The 17,972-nt window shown below is 41.3% G+C and overlaps 1 protein-coding gene across 3 annotated transcripts; it reads right to left on the bottom strand.

The window, feature by feature from the left end:
- Positions 1-5,999: 5,999 nt before the first annotated feature.
- SAR1B (secretion associated Ras related GTPase 1B) lies at positions 6,000-17,971 on the bottom strand. 3 transcript variants are annotated; one of them, XM_082291296.1, is made up of 7 exons: positions 17,830-17,971; positions 13,305-13,375; positions 10,327-10,446; positions 9,478-9,543; positions 8,814-8,917; positions 8,532-8,663; positions 6,000-7,019 (listed from the first exon to the last, which is right to left on the bottom strand). In XM_082291296.1, exons 2-7 carry the CDS (start codon positions 13,357-13,359, stop codon positions 6,903-6,905), a joined length of 594 nt encoding a protein of 197 aa, XP_082147422.1. In that variant the 5' UTR covers positions 13,360-13,375; positions 17,830-17,971; the 3' UTR covers positions 6,000-6,902. The 3 variants fall into 3 exon arrangements, with proteins under 3 accessions (XP_082147422.1, XP_082147421.1, XP_082147423.1); XM_082291295.1 differs by having other exon boundaries at positions 17,734-17,831; XM_082291297.1 differs by lacking the exon at positions 17,830-17,971 and adding an exon at positions 17,738-17,783.
- Position 17,972: the final 1 nt, after the last annotated feature.

Raw genomic sequence — 17,972 nt, 5'->3', positions numbered from 1 at the left:
TTGGGAGGCAATTTAAATTACAGATCAGGAAACAAAAGGCTATTACAGAAGTGGTAATAGCAGATAGGAGGACTAGAGGGGAACTCAAAAAATACTATAAATCAAAAAGAAGTTCTCTTTGCAAACAAATCTTCAGGTCCAAGTGTCAAATCATCATAACCTTCTTTTGGGGATGTTCATCAGAGCTCCCCAGAGACAGCTGTCACCGACAGGGCAGTGAGTTAGAGCAAGTGGATAGGACACACTTCCTAAAAACATGCTCGAGTAAACCTCTCATTTTGAAGGAACACCCATACTTCTTTATACCAATGCTAGAAGCTTCTCTGATGTCAGCAACAAAACATAAGCTCTGAAAATGGGAAAACTACATTGTAGCTCTGTCTAACCACTGTTTCTCCTGGCAGCACTCAGAGCTCCAGCTGCTCTCCCTACCATAGCTGCCCATCTCAATTTCTCCCACACTACCTCCTGTAATTATTTATTTGCCAGTAAAGCAAAAGCTCTTAATTTTCTCTCCTGCAGACTCCTGATTTTCTTTTACCCATTAAAACCTACTATAAGTGCAAACTTGTAGTAAATGTCCTCTGCAACTTCATGCTAATGCATCTCAGTAAAAAATATTTTGCACAGGTTTGTATTAAATCTCTTGTGTGTGTATATATATGTATACATATATACATACTTATTATAGATATAATACATACAAAGCAAGGAGTTAAGTGGCATGTGCAGGGGTCTTCCTTTTACAGTTTCAATTTACTTGACCCTAAACCAAAGTCCTGCTCTAAGAGATCAGAGAGGACATGGCCTTTGGGTACTGGGGCTGGAACCCAGAGCCTGGGCTGAACTCAAAATCCTCTCTGAGTGCCAATGGGCCATGAGAGGGTTTGATTTGCAGCTTGTGCTTTTATCTGGTCACAAGTTCAGTGCGTTAAACAAGTTAAACCTCAGCTTTATTTTTGGGGAACAGTGGCCCAAGAAGCAGCAGTTTTCAGTGACTTAGTAAACCCCAGCTTACTTGTAGGATACTGGATAGATTTTGAAATAACCTGACAAATGCTGTCACCACAGCATGCACAGACTGACTGAAATACAGCTCCTGTCACTCCCCTAAGTTCTCTCTCCCTTTTGCTTTCACAAGCACCAGCGTTTCCAAACACCCGCCCTGTGGTCAGCCCACACATGAGCTGTGGCAGGGTAGCATTAGGAGCCCTGTCCATAATTGCTCTCCCTCTAACCTCACTGGCAAAAGGACATTTTTCAACCCAACTAATTCTTCCCTTCCTCCATTGCACAGGGGGAACTTGGTCAAGTATTTCCTAGAGATGCTCACACGACCAGCCCCTGCCCCACGCCCCCTTCACTGACCCCTCCTCCAGCCTGCTCAATGCCCACTAGCAAAGCTTTCAGCTTTCACCACAATTTGAACAAACTCGAACTTAAGTTCTGCCCTTCCTCTCAAGAGCCACATTGACATTGAAAACCAAATCCTTTTGCTCAGAATCCCCATGTGCTACAAAAGCTGAGCTACTCCAGAGCCTCTCGCCAGGGTAAGCTCTAGGTCTCCTCAGCTCAGCTTCACCAGAGGCTGCTGCAGCACCAGTCCCAGCCCAGCCCAGCCCAGCCGCTTGTCACACCTCAGCCCTTGTCCCCAAAGCCGCTGTACCGCCCCTGGGTCGGGTACTCAAGTATCACCAAGTGGCCAAGATCAGGTCTCCAACAGCTCATCCCTGCCCCAAGCTACTGCCAAGGGTTTGTTCCAGCAAGTGCTGCTCCTGGGAGTTCATCAAACTGCTCTGACAGTAAAGTACCACTTTGTGGGGGAAATACCTAACCAAACAATATAAACTCTTACTTGCCTGTGCCAAACCCAGGCATTGTACCCAATAGTGAAAGTATGCCTTTATGTTCTCCTTTTATGAGAACTTATTTAGATTCAGGAAGGAGAATCAGACATTTTAAGTAAATCCAAGCTTTGTAGTGTACACATTGCAAGTTTTTCTGACATTCTTTAACCCTGTTATCCACTGAATCTTGTTGGGTGCAACACAGGGAACAGCACACAGAGTGGCTGTTGTGCTGTGATTGCCGAGGACAGGACCCAAAATGCCACTAATTTTCACAAGGTTTGTGAAGCATCTCCAGCAGCTTCTATGTGAGAGAGGCTTCTGTCATCCTGCTAAGGACATGGGCAAACGGTGCCCACATTAAAGAGGCACCACTTTCTTCGAGGCTTCTCTGAGAGCTCTTCTTGTTCAGGCAGAGACCAAGCATGACCTAATCTCTCCAGCCCTTACCATCATCAGAGGTAAAACAAGGACAAGAGCCCTTCAACTCACAAGGATGTTGAGGCAGCATTAGCAGATTGAAAGCTCTGAGGCCCTGAAATGAAAGGCATCAAAGGCTCCAAAATACTACTGTAAGATTTCTTACTATGATGCAACATGTGCTGTAAGAAACAGGGTCATAAGAAAAACAAGGGGTATCTTTTTTTAATTCTTATTTTACCATATCTGCTCACCAAATTTTAAATTCTAATTCAAAAGCAGACAAGTAAAAAATAAATTGAAAAATGTAAACCAAGGGGAACGTATGCTTAGGGTTGGAAAAAAATTCTCTAACAGTAGGTTAACACACTTCCCTGTGGGCTGCACTCAGTTTGATAAGTTTGAACTCAGTGGCAATCTTCACTCCATAGTCCCACCAACAGGGCCAATCCTAGAGCATAGCTGGATTCTAAGGACGCATCAGTCACCTGTAAGATCACATTCTTCCATCTTATTTTAGAATTGCAACAAAGGAAATACAATTTTCTCCATGTTCAAAGAGTTTTCCAGATAGAGGATTTTTTTCCATACAACCATGAACAGAAGTTGAGCAAAAATGAGACAGAATTATTACTAACTTTACCCATCTGAAAAAACCCAAATTCACTCATAGACCATGTACTGAGCACACATTTTTCCTGATTTTGATAATTTGACAAGAACTACCTGTTTAAAACTTCTTTTCTTCCATTTTCAAGCAAAATCTTAATTTCTATTCCCAATACTTGTATTTCCAACATGGGATGGGACAACATAATAACAAACACATTAACAACATGTCAAACACTTTCATCTTTAGCTTTTCTTCTGCAGTTTATTATATAAATTACGCTTTCAAACATTTAGAGCACTCACATTTCAGAACAGAAACACCAGTGCAAAGAGTGGTTTGTTCAAGTGCAAGGAAGTTACACGTCCCCACTGACTCCAGTGGATGAGGCTTAAATGTAACTCCTCAGTCCACAACTAACAATTGTGTGACCTAAATGTGAGCATGTTGTAGTCAACAAAAACACTGGACTTTGGTTGGTAAAAACCAAATACTTTGACAGGACAAAGAGAAGAACAATTTGACCTCCAGCAGACCTGTAAATTCACTGGGATTGGAGACCACCTCCATCACTTTTCTGAACTGACATTATTACAAATAAGTGAATGCCAAATAGTCTATTTGATGCTCAAATTCAATTATCAAAACACAGTAAAGCTTCCATGCATGTGGGTACTCCAGTGAATGCCACAGGTCACCTTTGGCACATCATAGACAGGACCGGAACACAGAAATAATCCTGATCTGGCAAGAGCATAAATGAGAAAGCTTGGAGAGCTTTCCCATCTCCAATGCTAGTAATTGTTGCTGAAAAATTTATTAAACCAAGACTGAAATACAGCAATCACCTCTCAGTTATACAATACATACTAGACCCCAATTTTAATTACATCCAAGCAAAATAAATCTTATTCAACCCAGAGATGCTAGCAACTGGGGTCACTGCTGTGAAATGCAGGCCACTGTCAGTAGTAGTTATTAGGATCTTAGAAATCTGCATTCATTTCTCTTAAGGAACTGTTGCAATGTAAAAGGAAAATGACACAATTCATAAATAACATCTTTATTAATGAGTTTTCTTTTTCACATTCTTTAAAGTGATGTTCAATTGAAATCTGCATAGTCAAGAGTGCAAAAAAAAAAAAAAAATTCATGTAAGTCAGACCCAAATGTGAACACTGCTTTTTTAAAAGCAAGACTGGACATAGTCATAGGAATAAAATAGAAATAAATGGCCAGGGAGGTATGGAGGGGGTGGGGATGAGAACCACGAGGAAAATCCTCGTCAGTATATTTGTCTATTAATGAAGTCTTCACACAAAGACACACAACACTCATTCACACTCATGTGCACAACAGAATGTAAACTACAGAAGAAAGGTCCTTCCTCTGCTGAATGAAATGAAACAGAGCAAGATTATTCTTGTATTTCACTGAGCACTGATCAGCTATTCCAACATACCCAGGTGGATAACATAAGATCCAGGTTTCTTCATGCCCTTATTACAATCACATTGCAGCCACCATCCCACAGCAGGAACCAGGAAATCAGGAGTGGTTCCATAACACTGAGTTATTCTTAACACACACTTTTAAGCACCATCACCTCCCTTCCTTTTTAATTTTTAATAGGATTACCCCCTTCTTTACTGCTGTTGTTCACGGTTGGTTGGAAGAGCAGGTGAAGAGGACCCCTCCATGCCCATGCAATGGCTCAGCCTGTGGAAGTGCAGCAGAACATCTCCACCTCCAGCTTCATTTCCATAAGCACAGGCAATACAGTGCCAAATCTCTCACATCAACACCACAATGTGACTCTGCAAGTAGTACTTTTAATATTTACACCATCTAGTGATTTAGCTGTGGTTCTCTGCATTATAAACATCATCAGGAAAAGCTAGAGGAAAAAAACAAGAGGCATATCCCCTACATAATGGCTGTAGGTAGTAAAGATACACACTGTCCACACGCTGGTGAGAGGCCACTTCTTGCCTCCAGTTTGGATTTATGCAGCAGAGACACCACTCTACAGCTGAGCACGAGTTTAAATGCAGAATTCTCTATGTTGGTCATTTGGAAAAGCCATCCAATACCATCATACTGAACTTCACCACACACGAACTGGGCTTAATGTTTTGCATGTGATTCTACAGTAATAAACTTCATTTACAATTTATATTAGGTTCTGAATTATTCAGATGCACAATCTAGGACTGTGGGGAACTGATTATCAATATTCAATCATACCAGTTCAGGTTCAGGCAAGGAATAGGTCTCATTTATTTGCTTTGTGCCTACAGCCTTTAAATCAACCCCAGAGGTCAAGAGAAAGTTATTTGTGAAATCAAACCAGTCAGAAATCCATTTGCTGCCATGGATATTGGAAACATAAGGCCTGAAGTATTTTGGAGAAGATGTACAACAGGATGTAGAAGGGATTCAGTACAACTTGCTGCAGTTTGTAGTTGTACAAGGAGAAAACAAACTACACAGTGAAACTCAAACCCATCATAGTGAAATGGTGACTCCAAAGCTGAAACCCCACCTTCATTTGGCAAATTAGGAGTAAAACATGCCCACCACATGGAAACACCAACCACAGCTCCCAGCCAGCATCAATAAAATCTGCTGGGGAAAAAAACCCTAAAAAACAAAACAAAAAAAAACCCAAAAAAACAAAACAAAAAAACCTCCAAAAAACAACAACAACAAAAAAACCCAAACAAACAAAAAAACCCAACCAAACAAACAAAAAACAAAAACAAAAGCAAACAAAAAAACTTAAAAAAAAAAAAATCTTTCTTCAAAGATTATCTGCTTTCTCCTTGGGGAACTAACACTCAAAAGCAGGGAAAAGCAGTCAGAAACTGGAAAGAGGGACCGAATTTTACCCCAGAAATAAGTCCCCTGGGCAGCCAGCAGCTGCCACACTAGCCAGGTTTCAAGGCAAAACCACATAAAAGAATCCGTCTTGTCCCAGCTCAAAATACCAAAAATAAAACTGGCCAAAGGGTGCAAGCTGGTAAATTTTCAAAAGCAGCAATGGCAACCTATTTTCTTCCTGGAAATTTCAGTGGCACGTCTTCTGGCAGACCCAAAAACTGAAGAAATTGGAAACAGGATGTTTAATGCAGTGGTATTCTTAATTTCTTCAGAAAGAAACTGTAATTCTTGTGTCACATCAGGGGTTTAATTCAAGAGACCAGTAGATTAAGACCACTTTTGTCATTAGCTCAAGATTTACTTTGGCACAGCTAATTTACACTATTTGTATTTGTGGTAACTACAAGGGGATCACATTAGATTTTTCCTTTACTATGCAAAATCCTAAAATAAATACAATTTAGTAGTCTGAAAAAACCCACCTTACTCTAACCTACAATGAAACTACTTTGTGGCCTGCTTGTGTTTCAGGAAAATATCCCACGTATTCAGATCAGCCTCACTAGTTAAGACACATTAAAACGAAGCATTTCCCATTAAAGTTGCCAAAAACTGGATTTAAATTTATTGCATGACGTTGCATAAGAAAGTGTATTATTGAAAACTGTAAGGCATCATGCAATTATCCATCAGCTAATTATTTATTATTCCTTGAAAGATGGTTATATACTCTAAAGTTATAAAACCAGTTTCAAAAAAGTACATAAAAAATTTAACATAAGCATTAAATATTTTTCACATGTTCATCGTTTTCAGCTGTTAAAAAGTGCATTCAAACATACTGTACTGGAAAGTTGCTCTGACCAAAAATGGTGCTGGAGACTCATTAAATTAAAAGCTGCAAAAGGATGTTGCATGGGATTAGAAAGCTCACAGGTTGTGGTATTTAAACTTACAAACTTGCTTGAAATAATTTTGCAATCCTCACACTTACAATTTAGCATCAATGATATAATTAGCTAAAAATGTGTATTTTTAAAATTGAACAGTCAAATGAATTCAAGTTACGTACACTGAGTGATCAAATAAGGAGCAGACAACATTGAGACCCGGGCCAGGATGTGCCGTGATTTTGGCAGGGATCAGTTGATGTACTGGGCCATCCAGCGGAACCCCTCCCCATAGCCTTGTCTCTTTAGCACACTGCACATGAACACCTCCAGGGGCCTGGCATTCAGGTCCTTCAGTGGTGTGCTGCCCTGCAGAGAGACACAAACATTCCCTTACAGTTCCCTTATAAACAACATCTGTTCTATATGGACATCTGCGTATATGGAATGCCCTTATTTAACTTGTGTTTGATATCGTAATTTTAAAAAATAAATTAATCTAAAATCACAGAATGGTTTGGGCTGGAAGGGACCTTAAAGCTAATCTCATTCCAAACCCCTGCCATGGGCAGGGACACCTTCCACTAGACCAGGTTGCTCTAAGCAAACACTTCCAGGAATGGGGCATCCCCAGCTTCTCTGGGCCTGACACCTCCACAGAGAGACCAGAACATGTGACCTTAATCTCAGTAACTTGTATACAAGAAATACACTATGCGCGTTTTCACATGCATCCACACTGGAGAGGGGGAAGTATGTGAAACCAGAATGGAACAGCAAACATGCAAAGAGAATTTCAGAGCTTATATTTGGTGTTCAGTCACAGTTCCCTACTCTGTTTGCAACAGTTTTCCAACCAGATAAAAAAAGCATTTGCTACAAATTTTAGGACTGAACGAAGCAAGAGCGCAAGGTGCTTGCTTGCCAAGATCACCACAGTGCAATAAAGCTGCTGTTCAAACGGAGATTCACAATGCTGTTCATACTTCATCAAATACATGCGGTGTAAAAACCAGAAAACAAGAGGGTAAAATGCATCAAACAAGGAACTAAAGATTTGTTCCTGCCTGACCTAAACTTTGACTGACACTGAACTTTAAAGAAGGCACCTAAGAGTGAATAAGCAAAGAGGAATTGCAAGGCAGGTGCCCTCAGCAGAGTTGGTCAGCTAATGGGAGCTGGGATGGAAGCCACAGTGGAACAACTCTGTCAGCTGCAGGGAGGTGTCTTTCCAAGGGCCAAGGACATCGGAGCACCCTCTTTCTGATGCTCACAAGAAGAGCACTGTATTAACTCTACTTTAAGAAGAGTTGAAGTATCACAAAGATCCGTACTAAAATTCTGCCTTGTTGCTACTGATGCCAGTAGGAGCTTTTTCTTTCTCACAACCTACAAACTTAGACTTCTACAATGGTGTAAATCTATCTTAAGCTTTAGATATGTTAAGTGGAAAATTATTAAAGCTTGTACTTGAAATGAGAAAAGTCACTTACTGAAATACTCTATTCAGTTTTCTCTTATAATTCACTCTGTAACTATCGCCTCTGAAAACTGTTTAAAAATAGTGTGTAAGAATGTTGAAGCACTAAAAATTATTCTAGATAGAAATACATTTTCTCTGAAAAAATGTGGCATTAAATATGATGTAAGAAGTTGTAGTGGGGATACATCTAACACACAAAAAGAGACCCCAGGATTAATTCTATATACTGTTACTATATACTAAGTACTTTATAAATTAGAAAAACATTTATTTTTTATAGCTGGAGCAAACCAGAGTCAACACACAAACAAGGCAACCAAACTCCCTAAGCAAAAAACCTCACCAAAGAAAAAACCCACCGGAAAAAAAAAGAAAAAGAAGAAGAAAAGGAGCAATACCTTTCCTGTTGTCTGGCCATATAGACCAAACGTCTCTCGTAACCTCTCTTCACTGATGGCTTCAGGTCTGTCAATCTTGTTCCCAAGAATTAGGATAGGCACATTAGCAATAGTTTCATCTGTCATTAGTGACTGCAAAAGAATGGAGAAAGGAGGACTGATTAATTTAGAATACAGAAGGTCAAATCACTACTACTCATTTGCAGGTGACAGCAGAGGTCTGTTGGGTATTTGAGCTTAGTTCTTAGAAGTTCAAACTTTCAAAAGCGTATTTAAACTTACATCAAGTTCTTCTTTTGATTCAAGCAATCTTTCATGATCTGCACAGTCCACCAAGAACACAACGCCATTAATTGCAGGCAGGTAGTTTTTCCACACTCTGCGAGCTACAGGGAAAATAAGAATTAAAAATAAAAGGAAATGATGCCCAAATACAGAGCAATGCACACTGGTAACTAAGAAGCAACAGGTGTGGGTGGGTTTGTTAATTTGATTTTCATTCTTAGCCTATGTTGGCCAGTCTTTGGGATGCAATGTCATGTTTTACAAAGCTTGAAATAACAGACCAAAATCATCATTCTCTCTAATGTTATCACTGTTCTATCCTACATGAATGCTGATGTATGGAAATGGTTTTTGTTTCCCCAAGAATTATGTCAACAAAGGTAAGTTTGAAGCGCAAAGCTTAAAGGTAAATACAAGGAATTCAAAGTACAGAACTCCTCTTCATATTATTAGTCAAAAGTTTCTGCTCTACTGCAGCTCTTGCCAAATCATATTTGGGATTTGTGATAAATGGTGGAGACGGGCAAAAGAACAGCCAATGTCTTTTATGCTGCCACAGAAGAGTGTGGGAAGTCACTCTCTGCAGCAGGGCCGTATTTCTGATTGGAAACAAACTCCAGCCCAGTTCAGTGAGCTTAGGTGAGTCAACATACACTCTTACCTTGAGCATGTCCACCCAGGTCGAAGGTAGTGAAAGTCATCCCAGCAATTGTCAGCTCTTCTGAAGCTGGAAATACACAGAATTATGTTCCAGGTGAAGATTATGCAGTGCTTTGGAAAAGTCTGGCCTTCTAGCACATAGATTTTACTTTCTTTTGGTTCTTTACAGTATTTTGTTATTCAAGAAGAAAATGAGAGTAATACATTCTCTCAGAATCAATGGCACATTCATGTATCACCAAAATGTTATTAGCCATTAAAGCATGTGTGAAATATCTACAATACAGCAGAGTATTCCTACATTATTTATCCCTACATATTACAAAAACAACAGTTGGCTCTGGCATCTGGTTTACCAAAAAGATTTTGCATTTGGCATTTTGTTTTCAATGCCGTTCAAGGTTTCTCCTCTTCACATCCTTTCCCAATTTCTCACCTCCTTACTGGACTTCCCCAATCCACATTTTCAACCTGTGTTGAACTTTTTGTCCTGCAAGGTTACCAGGATAACAATTGCACAGCAACCTCTGAGACATAAACATTAATTTTCCAATTATTCGGAGAAGCTGTTCCCAAAAATTGCAAGCCTCTATTTCTCACAGCTTCTATAGTATAAACTCTCCGCTTCATTGTTCTGCTTGTTATTCACCTCTTAATTTTAAATATAACACACTGAACTATCCTGCACACATTTTTTTTAAGATTACTTGAACTGTCCATGGATTGCAATCCCAAAAATCCCTTTGTTTCTCCCCAGTTAGATTGGTGGTCTTATGATGTATAATCAGATCCTGCTTTTCTTGCAATCCTTCAAATGCTTTCTAGCTAAGGAACAGCACTATTAACTTACTGGGGTGTAACGTGGGGACGTGTTGTCCCAGTCTGTCATCTTTGAGCATGTGCAGTAGTGTAGTTTTTCCAGCATTGTCCAGTCCAAGAAACACTAGTTTGCCTGATTTCTTGTACAGTCCTAAAACAAAGAAGGACCTAGTGAATAATCAGTTCAACCAGCAGGAGTACTAGAGATGATTTTGCTCCCCAGAACAAAGTGTTACAGTCACGGTACAAAATACAGACCAGGCAAACTCCACCACACCTTTATCAGTGCCCTTTATCCATGTCCTCCTACTTGTACAAACTACATTTCCACTTACCACAAGCCTGCTGCACCAGGTAACATGCAGCTTACAGGATGCTTGGCAGGAGCAGCAGAGGCACACAGCTGGTGTGAATGTGTCAATCATGGAAATGCGTTTGGATTATCTTAGAAAAAGTATGGCAGAACAGGACTAAATGGTACCAGTGTAGTTTACTCTGCCCCAGCAAAAGGGCAGTTCTGCTCACAGGTGGTGGAGAGGTGGGTGCGGACCCAGCACTAACAGGAGGCTCTGGACCATGGACCATCCCGAACCTGAACTCTGTTCAGCTACCTCCAATTACAGCAAAACACTTGTCTGAGGCAAAAAGAAAATTCAGACCTCAATCAGAATAATATGGAGAAATTGGATTCAACATCAGTAATCATAATTTGTGTATGAATTCTTTAATATTGGTTAATATATCATCTGGACAAAAAGTAACTTTCACCCATATCCCCAGGAAAACTGTTGGCTACATCCTGAATGGCATTGTCAGGGCACTTCTGACACACTGGTTCCCATGCGACAATGCTCTCCTAACAGGAATAAGAAATTTTATTTTCATTGATTGTCATCTTTATAAAAATACCTTCTGCCCTTCTTCTCCCCCTCCACTTGTAACCCCAGAAATGCAACAGTTGCTGTGAAGGAGAGGAAAGAGGTATAAAACACAAACACCATATTTTCTTAAATTGGAGATTATCAAAGGGTAATTCTCTTACAACTTGTCAACACTGTATCCTCTGCCAGAATTAGTTTTCATTGCTTCAAACTCCTTGATATTCAAAGTAAAAGATTAAGATAAATTAAATTTAAAAACAAGAAATCAATCCTGTTCTGTACTGAAAAAACCTATCTTCTCTAATGTGCTATCCTCATGTGTGTTGGGATGTTCAGCCAGCCCCACTGATGCCACAGCATTCCAGGGGCAGAAGTACCTCTGCCCAGCAGACCTTTACACCGCTGCTGTTTGCTCACCTCTCCCTCCGCCTTTAAGCCAATCTAAGGGATCACATTCCAGCTGGACATGTTTTGTAACTTGCAGGAATGAATATTCTCTCCTATTCCTCATCTTGTTTCATTAATGATCTTTATTACTCCAGGTCCTGTAGAGTGTCTTCACAGTTCTTTCAAATACAACAACTCTTACTTCCCAAACTCACCTTCCCACACGCCCATATATATATTAACTATTAAACTACAGAGTGGAGGAGAAAGTGTTAATGTTTACAGAGAAAGAAGAAGCGGACAAACATTTTCCTATAGTAACTTACATCACAGGAGTAACTCCAGTTCACATTCACCTTATGAGTTAAACAAAACTCTACTAACCTATAGGAAAACAGTAACATTTTTGCCACTCTCAGCCTGCACATCCAGGAGTCTTTGCTTCCCAGACAGATGTTGCTGGCTTCTCCAAAACATTTCAAGTTCCCAACTGTCTTTCAGAGAAACACAAGACTAAGAAGCAGCCATACTTCAGCTATTGGCTACACTACACCAAGACCAGAGATTTTATATATACATATAAATTAAAAAATGTTTTTGTGCATTCCAAAAGTATACTTGTGCAAAGATGCTCGACCTAAAGTGAACCCATCAGCCTATTGACAGGACAGCACAGGGAACTGTGGGGCACCTCCCAAATGCTATGATCTGCCTTCTTCAACTGTAAGTATAACTGAGAATGCAAAGAGAAAGTGCTTCTCTTAGAAAAAGAGGGACATAAAAGGGAGCTACTTCAAGCTCCTCTGTCTTTCAGCAGAATTAGCCTTTGCTTGCACAGGAATGGAAGAGCAGCAGGCCAGTGTGCAGTAATCACTGCACAGCTAAGGAAGAGGAGATAAGAAAGATTAGTCAATTTAGTTAAAATTTCACTGGCTAACATTTTGATAGCAGGCCAAGGGTCTGACATTCAGTGCAAAACTTTAAACTTTCAACTGATTAAAGGTAGATGGCACAGCTTGCTATGACTTCTTAGCCTCAAATGCTTTTTGACCACTTCAATAAAATCCTTTGAACTTGAAAATTGTGCTTTTTACCTATGTGATCTGCAAATTCTGATCCTTTTTTTAGTATCCTAACATTAATTTTCCTCCTGGTTGTGGGTTTTTTTTCACCTTGAACTGATATGGATTGCAGACTTTTTTGTCCGGGGAGTAACTTTCTGAGGCTCTTGAGCAGATGCCAGTGAAGTTTCACACTAATTTCTGTGACACAGAACAGAAAGTCACAGAACAGAAAGTCACAGAACAATGCACTGCTGAACACAAGAAAGAGCTTCAATATCTGGCACTAATTTTTTGTAGACAGCCCCTCCTATTTGGATTCTGAAATTATATCCTCATGTGCAAAACAACTGAATTAAAATAACTGAGTTCAGTTCTTTACAGCAGAGAAAAATCAGGAGAAGATCCATAAAAGCCAATTGAATGGCACCAGCTTAAATGCAGTATGATTAGTAAAGTCCAACCAATTACGATCATGAAAGAAAATGTAATTTTTTTTCAAGAAGTTAAGGATTAATGTAAGATGGAGTGGAAGTGAAACTTTTGTTTGAATGTAACTGAATATACACCAAACCAAACATTATTATTTACCCAGCAGCCTTATTTGAAGATAAGAGAGATGAACAGATATTTTACACAAGAATAGCAGAAAGGAAAAGCCTCAAACAATAACGACTTACCTAAAAACTGCAATACGCTACTGAAACCACTGTAAATCCAATCAAATAGGAACATATCTGAATCTTATAGTCTGAAATAAAGAGAAAACATAATGCATTTAAGTTCTGTCAGAACAGTACATTAAGCATTGTAAAGTATTTATAGGTAACAGAAGTAATTCAAAATCCTGGGTTAAAAATAAAAAACCAATTTAGTTTCAGTAAACTGTATCATAGACCAATTAAGTGACAACAGCAAAGATTTTCCCCTCCCTTGGGAAAACACTACATGGACTGAAGTCTTTGCAAGAAATAAAAATAATTTTATTCAAAGTACAATTTGTTGAAAGTGTGTGATGATCCACTGAAGATTTTAAACAGGATCTTCACTTTTCAACTGGGAAAAAGTGGCACTTCAAAGAGGGCACTAGAGGGATGTCAGTGCAGAGTCAGTGTTCCAGCTACCCCTGGGAGCTGCTGGGGTTCAAAGCAGAGGCAGTAAGAGGTGAAAAAGTTTTGCAGAGTTGAATCTACAGAAGTTTGATACCAAATAAATCCCTGTTGTCCACACAGAACCTGTCTGTTTGGTTTGTTATGGAAAACAACTACCTAGCACAAAGCACTGGAATTACCCTTCAAAGACAGGGACCTCCTGTATTGTCCTGCACAGGCTGCCACAATTCAAACCTTAAATGCAAAATTTTTGTTTAAAAAAAACCCACCAGACCCCCATATTTCCCACTGAATTCCTTCAGCTTAGATTCAAGAACAGCAGGCTGAGCTGAGAACCAGTACTAGGCTCATTGTGTAGCCATGAGCAATTAATTTCCTAGCTTTCATCTTAATTTCCTCATTACCTAAAGTGAGGATAGTCATAGAATCATTGAGGTTAAAAAAGACCTTTAAGATCATTGAGTCCAACTGTTAGCCCAGCACCACCAAGTTCAACACTTAAACCAAGTCCCCAAGGGCCACAACCACAGGACTTTTGAGTGCTTCCAGGGATGGTGATTCCACCACCGCCCTAGGCAGCCTGTGCCAGGGCTTGGCCACCCTTTCAGTGAGGAAATTTTTCCTAATAGCTAATCTGAATCTTCCCTGCCACAACTTGAAGCTGTTTCCTCTTGTCTTGTCACCTGAGAGAAAACACCAACCCCGACCTGGCTACAACCTGTGAGGGAGCTGTAGAGAGGGATGAGGTTTCCCCATGAGCCTCCTTTGTCAAGGCTGAGCCTCCCCAGCTCCCTCAGCTGCTCCTCATCAAACTTGTGCTCTAAATCACAATGAAAGCTCCAGTTTGACATAGTGAACTGTGAGTATTTCAGTTCTCTTGAAAGACTAAAGGGCAACATCCTTAGAAGCCTTTAGCCAGCTAATTCCTACTGGAATGCATAAGCTCTGCAGACTCTGGAGTCTGACTGCCCTGGGAAAACTGGACTGCACTGCTAAGCACAGCTGGCAGAGGCATCCACACTGCTACAGGTTCTCACCACATTTGTTTAGAAGCTGCAGGGCTGCCTTGGGGCATCACAAGAGCACTTCAAGGCAGCTCTGAGCCTGGAGCACAGCACACAGGAGTCAAAACACAGGTCTGAACCAGCCCAAAATCCAGGCATCTGTCATAGCAACTGCACTCATGACAAAGAGTTTCTTTGCTATGCAACAACAGGTACATCATACAGAGGTAACGTGGAAAGAGGAGGAGCGAATATTTAAATGACATTTGCTTGTACTGGAAAAAAATCTGTTCAGATGACGAAGCACCAGGTGTCTTGGTTTCGCCACAACTAACCCTGAAACCTTTAACCACATCTACATTACTCTGAACAACACAGCAGCTGCAACAGGCACAAATTTTAAGAATACAAATCAAATATGCTTGTCAATGCATAAACACCCAGTTACACAATGTCATGACTGAAACTGTCCTTTGCATGGCTAAAAAGCAAAGGTCAAGAATAAGCAAACATGGCAGAACACACACGTCAGCAGATTTATTTATTGCTTGAGCAAAATACCAATCGAGAAAAGCCTCTGTGGGGCTTAGGAAAATGATCGACTCAAATAACCTGCAAATCAGGGCAAACAGCATGATGTAAGAGAAGTGCTCAGATTACTGAGGTGAGAATAACTTCAGTGTTCAGCTGTATTAACCTGTTCCATCTATTACACTTAGATTTACAAAAAACATCAACCAAAACAATCTTCATGCATCATAGAAAAAACTTCAAGGGGTGAGAATCAAATGATTAACTTGAGAACAGGATTACTCTACAAACATAGCTGAAGTGGCATTAATACTGCTTCAATTTCCATCACCATAAGAAAAGTGGTGTTGGAAACAGAGCTATCCAAATCCTCCCAGAATAACCTTCATATCAGCTGGCAGCAGTTAAAGGAAAACACATCCAAAATGGGAAAAAAATGGACAGCTAATTGTAAAGGCACACAGGTAATATTTGAACAGAGATATTACATCTACCCTTATCACACAGGAAAAGTAACTACATAATTCAGAGCTGTGTCAATTCAAAGCATTACAAAGTCAGAATGGCTCTGCTCTGATTTCCAGAGTTGTTATGCTGAGAGCAAATTTAGGGAAGAGCTGAGGCTGTTGAATATACACGGACTCAAATGCTCAGGCTCATGTTAAAAGCACTATAAAAGCAGAACAATGAAGACTCAGCAATCACTGTTCACAAGCCACGATGAAGATGAAGATACTATTTTAATGTTATTTCAAGGGTTGATTTGAAAATAATCCACTAGAAGCAGACGAAAGCTTTGAATGAAAAATTGTGCTGGACCAAGACAGTCCTTTGATACCAACTACTTTTACAGACATCGCCAACTCACTGCGTCTCCACTACAAAGTTACTGAAGTTAACTTTCTAGTATCACTTCAGTGACACATGTCTACCACTGAAAAATGACCCCATCAACCCTGGTCAATGCTATTTCATCAGAAAAGCATCACCCAGTAACTCCCGTGGAGCCAGGTCCACCACTCCATAGACAAAGGACATGGGTTCACTTCCTGGAGACTGTGGGGAATTCCTGCACAGTGGCTCTGGTAACACCGAGCCAGCCTCCTTAAAGGAAAGCTGCTGACAGCATGGACTAGCAAGCAAACTCACTCACATGTCTTTTATCTTCTAAAAACTAGGAAATTTTTTCCTCCTACACTCCACTTGCTTTTTTCTAGCTAAAAATTCATCATTTCACTTCCAAACCTTAGGACAGCACTCACTTCCAAAGCTTCACAAAGTTCAGGTAGGAGACAATATCAGGCTTTTAAAGAGAGTTTTAAATGCCTTTACAGAACAATTAGGAAATAGCAACCAGTGACACCCAAGCTGAACAGCTCTTGCATGAACTGGGAACACACTGTGCTACACCTGTGTGGGGACTGTCAGTAAGAGCCAGGGAAGAAATCTCAGTCCAGCCTGACTGCACCAAACCTGCACCTCAGCCACAGTTCAGTCTGCAACCACAACCTGTCAGCAACAGCTTAAAGCCCACTGCTAAGGGTGTATTTTTAGTTTTTCAGTTAGAATGTAAACATGATCACCACAACATTATAAAATATTACCACAGGCAACAAAAGTCAAAATCCCTAGGAAACTCAGTGGACAAACTAAGATTCTACAACACAGTTTATTCTTCGATTTGAAACTGCACTTAGAGTTGTATTTTAAAAGCTAAAGAAAGGCACAGAATTCAAAAATGAGGTAATGGCATAGACTTTCTTTAGTATTTTAAAATATTTTTGACAGCAACTCATCTTCGAGACAGCAGAGTTTACCGGTGAACACAGCACCACAACACACGAGTTCCTAAGGGCACCTGATGCAGAGGTTTAGCCAGCCCTGGCTCACAAAGCCCAGCTGTCAGAGCACATCCTCACTGCAGGGCTGCGGCAGCCATTCACTGACTTATGAACAAAACCCTTAAAAGCAGTAACTTCTGAAGAAATAACAATACTTCAAGCAAGTATTGCCAGGTCGATACAACGTGGCAGATGGCTGCCCAGAGAGGCTGCAGGGCATCTGTGGGTTATGGGGTTACTTAACGCACCTCACCATCTCAGACCCACTGAAGCAGCGTTGCTCGGGACCTGCGAGCACCGTGACAGCCTCACGGACCGGACGGTGCTCCCAGCGGCCCGAGCAGCCCCCAGGGCTGAGCTGGGGGGAGAAAAAGAGGGAGGTGATAGAAGGGATAGGAGGGAAGGGAGGGGAGCGCCCGCCCCCAACCTCCTCGCGGCGCGCTGCCCGTGGCCCCACGCAGGCCGCGGCTTCTCGGGGCGCGCAGGGACCCCCGGCCAGGCCCAGCCGCGGCACGGAGGCCGCTCTCAGCAGGACACGGGGACGGCCCGACGCCCTGCGGGGCTCGCCCGGCTTTCCCACCGGCCGGGACGGACAGACCCCTTACCGCCCGCCCCACTCACCCACCGCCGAGCTTCAGGTGCTCCGGGACTCAGGCAGCACCGACACCGACACCGACACCGACAGACACAGACACCGACACCGACACCGACACTCACCCGCGGCTGCGCCCGCTCCGCCCCCCGCGGCTCCTTCCGGCACCGGCGCCCGCGGCGTACACACTCGGCTGGGCTCGGCTGTGTTCGGATGGACTCGGCTATGTTCGGATAGACTCGGCTGTGTTCGGATGAGCGGGCGTCGT

The sequence above is a fragment of the Coloeus monedula genome (genome assembly GCF_965178545.1).
Source record: "Coloeus monedula genome assembly, chromosome: 15".
Taxonomy (NCBI): Eukaryota; Metazoa; Chordata; class Aves; order Passeriformes; family Corvidae; genus Coloeus; species Coloeus monedula.
The sequence above is the reverse complement of the archived record's forward strand: the minus strand, read 5'-3'. Positions and strand labels throughout refer to the sequence as shown.

Coding starts and splice junctions, on each gene's coding strand:
- SAR1B (XM_082291296.1), bottom strand. CDS start 13,359: ATGTTCCTATTTGATTGGATTTACAGTGGTTTCAGTAGCGTATTGCAG. Junction 8,918..9,477: donor CCTGGGTGGACATGCTCAAG/GTAAGAGTGTAT, acceptor TTTTCCCTGTAG/CTCGCAGAGTGTGGAAAAAC. Junction 8,664..8,813: donor AATCAAAAGAAGAACTTGAT/GTAAGTTTAAAT, acceptor ATTCTTTTGCAG/TCACTAATGACAGATGAAAC.